The sequence below is a fragment of the Loa loa genome, assembly GCF_000183805.2.
Source record: "Loa loa unplaced genomic scaffold supercont3.118, whole genome shotgun sequence".
NCBI lineage: Eukaryota > Metazoa > Nematoda > Chromadorea > Rhabditida > Onchocercidae > Loa > Loa loa.
The window spans coordinates 29,576-36,929 of record NW_018108298.1 but is presented as its reverse complement, the minus strand read 5'-3'; the positions used below and the strand labels follow the sequence as shown (position 1 = coordinate 36,929).

The 7,354-nt window shown below is 30.0% G+C and overlaps 2 protein-coding genes across 3 annotated transcripts in view; one reads left to right on the top strand and one right to left on the bottom strand.

The window, feature by feature from the left end:
• LOAG_17714 (hypothetical protein) overlaps positions 1-3,148 on the top strand; it is a gene marked incomplete at its 5' end in the record, with an annotated part of 4,219 nt that extends 1,071 nt beyond the window's left edge. The window contains 4 exons of the mRNA XM_020450377.1: positions 740-853; positions 1,297-1,580; positions 2,511-2,596; positions 2,917-3,148. Of these exons, the coding sequence (XP_020305948.1) occupies positions 740-853; positions 1,297-1,580; positions 2,511-2,596; positions 2,917-3,110 (678 nt within the window). The 3' untranslated portion in view covers positions 3,111-3,148. The remainder of the gene's footprint in view (positions 1-739; positions 854-1,296; positions 1,581-2,510; positions 2,597-2,916) is intronic.
• A 3,076-nt stretch (positions 3,149-6,224) lies between these two features.
• Positions 6,225-7,354, bottom strand: part of LOAG_17713 — a 5,564-nt gene continuing 4,434 nt past the window's right edge. For both annotated transcript variants that reach the window (XM_020450376.1, XM_020450375.1), the window contains 2 exons: positions 6,810-6,922; positions 6,225-6,527 (listed from right to left, as the gene is read on the bottom strand). In XM_020450376.1, coding sequence (XP_020305947.1) covers positions 6,327-6,527; positions 6,810-6,922 — 314 coding nt within the window. In that variant the 3' untranslated portion in view covers positions 6,225-6,326. The remainder of the gene's footprint in view (positions 6,528-6,809; positions 6,923-7,354) is intronic.

Genomic DNA, 7,354 nt, shown 5'->3' with positions numbered 1-7,354 from the left:
TAAGTAAAAAAATTAGCATTCATACAGTTGAAGCAATCATTCTACGATAATCAGTACAGTAATGCATACGATAAAACAAAAAAAAAAAGAAAGAAAGCAATACCTTTTATAATTATATTTCGATTAATTGTAGCATAAAACTCGATTAATTATAGCATAAAACAATTGGGAAAGCATAGATTGTTTTAGTGATAAATGTTGGTAATGTTAACAGACATGACGATAAATGATATTATCTTAATTGTTTGATATACAGAATGCAGATAGAAAGGTGAAGTATTACATTATCGGATCGGGACATCTCAACTGCGAGCAGTGAAATGATTTAGGATTCGAAGGGAGAGAAAGGGTGATACATGTGACGATTGTGTGAACTTGTCATGTGTAGATATCGGTGACACTTTTTTCTCTTCATTGATGCTTTATTCTTCATCTGTTTTCATATGTCTAAATTTTCCTCATGCTTTTAATATTTAATCTTCCATCAAATAACTTCTTATCCATCTCTAATTATTCTATTTCCATAAAATGTAACAAAATTTCATAAGTGTAGTTTTGGAATAACATTATTCAGATGGATAGATGGCTAAATCTAATAACTGTCATCATCTGTCATTTCATTTCATTTTTTTTTCTTGAGAGTTAAATAAAATATTTTACTTTTTCATATCAGACGAATACAATCGAGAGATTCTTTCGTTCTTGCAAATTTTCTTGTTATTTTAACAGGTCAATTCAGGTTGCACCATCACCCTGTAGTCGCCGAATACATTCAATGCAACGCAAGCCTCCATTAGAAGCAGATACGAATTTCCATAAGCAACAAGCTCAAGCTCGAATAAATGTCGCCAGGGTATGATCTTTGCGCTACTATGATATTGAATTTCATAATTCACGCTAAATAGTTTGAACTTAAAATAGCTCTGTAAAAATTACCAAAATTTAAGTAAAAAGAAAAAATCTTCAAGTTTGTCAATATTTCTTTAAGAGAAAAAAAAGGAAAAGATTATGCAAAGGTATGAAATTTTTATTGAAAGGATGCAGTAAGAAAAAAATTTTATGACTTTGTCAAATTTCTTTTAAATTTTAGTACTAATGATTAAATGTAGGTCAGGAATGATGCACATCAAAATTTTGTCAAAGTATCAGGATGACTTTTTTTTGTTCAAAATATAATATCTGAGTTAAATTTATATAAATCAATTGATTTTTCAGAATTTCACATAAAACTTCATCTAAACCAATACTTGAAAGTATATTTTAATTTAAATTTCATTTCTTTCTTTTTTTTTGTAGGTTAAATTTTCATTACTGATACTAGCGCTAATGTCCATCTTATCAATCCTTTTCGCATTCACATCACTCTTGAGCTTGCTTTCTATTCAATGGAGAACGACTACAACGGAATCATCGGACATAGCCGCCGACAATTCACTGATGGTGCGTAACGCGATGTATGAAATTGCCAGTTCATTATCCATGATCGCCGTGACAACATCTATTTCCACCTTCCTTCTATCTACCTTGCAGCTTTTTTTCGCCCTCAAAATGCTAAAAACAAATCCGACATCTATTAGAAGGTCAACTAAGTTCTGTTCTTTAACGTTGACAATTAATGGCAATTTCAAATTATCCAATTCGATGTTGGAAATTTTTTGAAAATCCCAACACTATTTCTACTTTTAATTTCTCTGTCTATTTAAATAAAATGATTTCCAACCTAATTACTTAACTACTCATTATCTATTCAATGCTTTGCTTACATTACTTACTTTTTAATAACTTGCTAATTTACCTTTTTACCTATTTTCTTAAGATTTGAGGAAATGCATACTTTCAGTGTTGAAAATTTAATTCCTCCTCCCAACTATTCATTTTCAATTCTGTGACTTTTCAAATTAAATTCCTTTATTCGATATTTCAATTTTAGTTTCTCTGCCTCAATGATTTTACCCGATAATTTAGAACAATATTGAGTAACATACAGAAGACGGATATCGCAAAATTTTCCGCTTCATTTCCCTCAATTTTCCGGTCGGTTGTTCAATAATAGATACCATAAATTGCCTTAATAAATAGTCGCAGTTTCATAATTCCGGATACAACATGAATCATTGGTAAAGTATAGTAGTAGGGAAGAGTAATTGGAGAGCAGTACTAACGGACTTTACAACCTGAAATAATCCTTTATTGCGAATGAAATTTGAGAAGCTTAAGAAATCTTATCTATTTATGAGTGATCATTTCCTGGCAGAACAATTGCAATAACAGATTAGGATTAAATCTGTTTAAATCATAGAATCAAAGCTAAATATGCTTTATTAATTTAGTAAATTACTAATAAACCCCTTTAATGACTAATCTTTAATGATTTAATGATTAATGATTTAATGATTAAAATATCCACTTGCCTTTGTTTTTTCCGTTTCATGATTTCAACGTAAATTCAAATTTTTTTTAACCTTAAATTTGTCAATCTAATTTACAGCTTTTTTTTGTCCACTTTTCAGGGTACTATCATTTTTAAGTGGTGGACGTCTTCTACGTTGTATTGTTTATGCAGCGTGGTTTTTTGCGGTACTTTTCTTTATCACCGGTAAGCAATTATTAATGAAACTTGAATCATAGGTAAACAATTATTAATGAAACCTGAATCACAGGTAAACAATTGCTAATGAAACTTAAATCACAGGTAAGCACTTAAATGCAAAAAAAACTGAGAAGGAAATTGTGGAAGTAAATGTGATGAATTAAGCATATTGTAATAACTTTTTTATGATTTTCAGAAGTGATTTCTAATCTTCAAATATAGACCATATTGACTGATTTTTTTTTTCTATAAAATGTAAATTACTGATAGTTATTATTGAGAAGTCGTGAGAATAAAAGCAATTCTAGCGTTTGTTTTACTTTCAGGTAGCATATTACAATGGATGCTCTTACCAGGACGAGTTGGTACCATATCACGAGGTGTTGGCGCAGCATTTGGTATTGCGTCAACTGCGCTTTGCACTGCAGGTCTCATACACTGCATTTACGCATGGTGCTGCAATGATGATAAAGAAATCCAAGAAAGCTATATGAATGGTAATTTGTCAACATTAGTGTAGTATGACACGTAATTATATTATTTTTTTACCAATTCGGGAACATTAAGTGAAATTGACTTTCGGAACTTTCACAGAAAATATCATTGTAGAAAATATCTTCGAAGATCAAAATATTATATTCAGGTTCAAAGGTCATGATCTAATGGAGTTTTCATAAAATACTGCTTTGTTTTAGGCGTATTAATGTACATATTGTGCTGCATTGATATTGTTTTTTTTTAAATATTTTTCCATGCTACTTATCCATACTTTCTTGCCATACTTGTATTTATATGTATTTTTGTCTATGTTTAATGTATTGCAGTCGAGTCAGTACTACTCTCAATTATCCTAAACAATATATATTTTGCATACTTATACTTCAACAAAAGATAGTAATAATTAAAATTTAGATAATTCTCAGGAACTAAACAGAAATCCAAATTTTTTTCGAAAATTTATCTTTTATTTAACAAAAGATAAAAATGCTAACTAAAAGGTTTCATTTTTCGATTAGTTTGCTTAGAAAATCACATTCTTTTTCAACCAACTAATAATTGGGAACAAAATATTTCGGAACAATGTTGTTGCAGAAATTTTTCAGAATTATTCATAAACGGTATTTATATCAAATGAATATTTAACCTTTTGGGTTACAAAAAACACACATTGAGAAGGACAGGAGACAACAAGAATTACCATGGCTGGGAATGTCTAAAAATATAGATGACCCGCAGCGCAATAGTTACTTGACCATATTTAAATGTCACCCGAAATTTAGCACTGATTTATATTCTTCCTTTTTTTGACATTATATAATATCATTGTAGTTTAATTAAGCGAATTGGTTCAGAGTAATTTAAGCAAAATAAATTTAATCAATTTAATGAACCAAAATAGGTTTAATAAGCAAAATAAGTTCAATGCCACTTGAGCAAGCAACGAATTCCAATGCAATTCATGTGAGCAATATTTGCTGTTAATGCAATTTTTGCAGTAGCTTATGCAATTTAAGTAAGCAAATAAATTCAAGGTAATTTAGATGGAAACATTGGGTTCAATGCAATTTAAGTGAGCAAATAATTTATTTGTTTAAAATAAGTTGAACGAGTAAGTTTATATGAAAATGACATAATAACTGATCAAAGGATAGTATTCAGCTTAAACTTAAATTAATTTAATCTCATTTCATTATTAGAATATGGTAAGGAAGCAAAGAGCAATAAAAACTGATTTATGATTGGCCATGTGTGTTCTCAACAATATTAAAGGATGAGTTATAATTATGGGAATTTCCTACGAATAATTAAGGTCAATAATGTATCAATGTGTTTAGCTGTGAAAGTTACATTTATTCTCATTAATTACGAAGCATTCAATTATTATTCAACCATCCCAAGTGGAAATATTATTCCAAATGGAAGCTTATCGGATTTATTCATTATGATGATTAAATGGATAAATGGATCGAAATGCGGAAGAATGAGAAAAAGGAGATGAGAGATAAGAATTTATAACATCAGTTGTACTTAATTAACGATAAGTAATTTGAGAATGATGAGAATTGAATGATTCTGATTTGACAATGATGAGAAATAGACGATAGGTGAAGTATTGGGAAAGGGAAGATGTGCTCATCAAATAGAATGAATGCTTCAAGTCAATGAGATTATTTTTAATTTGATGATGGAACTTAAAATTATCGATTAAGCGGTCTATCTGATGATGGAACATAAAATTATCGATTAAGCGGTCTATCACAATTAACTGATTTGTTTCCTCTTTGGCGAGTCTTAAATCTAAGTAATACTACAATGATTTTAACGTAATATCCAACTGTAGTAATATAAATAACGGGAACAAGCTTTCTCATGGTTGTCTTTTATGAATTTCATCTTCTTCAGCGATAGTAACCTTAGCAGATGAATGAACTTTGAACGATAGAAAGATAGGCAAAAAAAAAAAACCAAACCTTTCAGCATTCCCGGAAGCACTTTAATGGTACTGAACTGCTAAAAATTTGGATAAATGAAACGAAAGGACATATAAAATTTCAACGTCTTATACATAATTTTCCATCATATCATGTCATTTTCCATCTTTTAAATTTCCAAATCACACTTTTACCTGAAAACTGAAAGAGCATACTGATTTTGAACTTCAATAAAATTACCTTATAACCTGATTAATAACGTTATAGAAATAACCTGATTAATTATGGTGTAATAATATTCCATGTAAAATTGTTCGAATTTGACAATTATTACAATTCGTTGGCAAAATTTTACCTCTCCAAATTGCAACATTAGCAGCTTCAGCATTATGCAAATAATGATTTAAAAAACAATTTGACTTGGAAACTAATGGAGGAATACTGAAATAGACCACAAAAACAGTAAAATCCTATCGCTAAAGTAGTAATTTTTAGTCAGTATCTTTCAAGCGAAATTAGCAAAACGGTACAGTGATGAGTTAATTAATCATCGTATGCAAATGTAAATGTAATGTAGGGTTTCAAGAATCACTATTCGTCTCTTCCCTGAATTCAAAGATATCGAAGTGTTCTGTCAAGAAATGCAGCATAACGACAAAATTGGTAAGTTGAATGATTGTAGCAGGGATTTTTAGACTATTTAAATTATTAGAATCCAAATCGGCAGAAACTCTAACTACCAGTATTCACTCCATTGTTTAACAAATTCCAAAATCCAATACTTCAAGACTTCAAATGACTTATTGTTCTATAAAAATATATAAATTCAATTCTAGAATCATTTAGCACGTGATCGTTTCGCCGAAACTTCGTTCTTCCTATTTCTTTTTTAAAATTCAGCAATTCTCATATGGTACATGGACGTTTAAGCAGCAATCGTTAATGCTTATTGGCCACGACCTTCCATTTTCGATAAAATTAAAGAAAGCCGTAAGATTCATGAAGCAGAAAACTGACATGATGAAGTTTTATGATTAAAGACAAAAAAAGCAATCATTACTACCCTTCAACATTCCACACCAGTAAACAATAATGTAAAAAAAAAAAAAAAAAAAAAAAAAAAAAACTAACCCGAAACTCCAATAACAGGCATGTTACAATAACATGCATATTTGCAATAGCAAATATAATATTGCTGTAGTGGTGAACAACGCTAATATATTTTATTTAAAAGATGTAAACCTGGATCACAAGAAAAATGACTAAGTATAAAAAGGTGACTAAATATTTCTAAATGCTCGAATTTAAGCAGCATTCCGCAAAATATCCTCGAATTTCTTGAACTGTGAGCTTATACTCATATCGATGAACTTGTCACCAATACTCACCATCATGCCACCAAGGATACTCGGTTTCACGGTCATCTGAATTTGCAAATTCTGTCCAGGCTTTGCAAATTTGTTCAATGCTTCCTTTAATGCCGCTTCATGTTTCTTGCTGAGCTGCTAAAAATGAAATATTTTAAGCCTAAATAGTGACAAGAATGAATGCCAGAACTAAATCATTTCACTGGTATTCAAGACAGTCAACTTCAAGAACAGTATTTCTTGATTTGAACGACGATCATACCAACTGATGATGGTATTAAAAATTCTTAGTTCCACATGATTCAAGCTTGATTTTTTTCTCCAAGTTAAAAAAAGAGATTACCCCTCACTTTTCTCGCTCTTCAAGAAAATAACATTAAATTACTGGTAAAAAAGTGAGACCACCACAAGCAGTCTTACCTCAGCAGTAATTACTTCGACAACCAACTCACCGCGATGCGCTCGCATGATCGAATCGAACAGTTTTATAATCTCCTCAAGGAGATTTAGCCGTCCATTTTCCGCTAATAACGCTAAAAACAAACAACTGCATAATCCGAAAGCAAACAGATATTTAAGATAATGCATAAAAATATTGAGATAAAAATAAAAAAATGAATGTTTAAGTTTTTGTTATCGCAATTTCAAGAATAACAATACACGACGGCGCGGATAGAAAAAGAAAGAAATCCGCAAATGAAGAGTAAGTAACGGAAGTTCTATCCTTCTTTGCTTTTTTTTTGGATAATAAGAAAAAGTGATATGTTCTTTATCAGGAAAAAAACATATCACAAAAAATTTCTTTTTTTAAATGTATTTTTTGAAACTTTTTTCACTTCTTTTTTTCCTTTCTTTTTAAAATATTTCAATGAACCAATTAAGAAAATAACAAACAAATTTCCTTATTTCAATTTGTTCCTTTTTTCGTAAATTGATAGAAATTTGAAAATTTTTCAAAAAAAGGA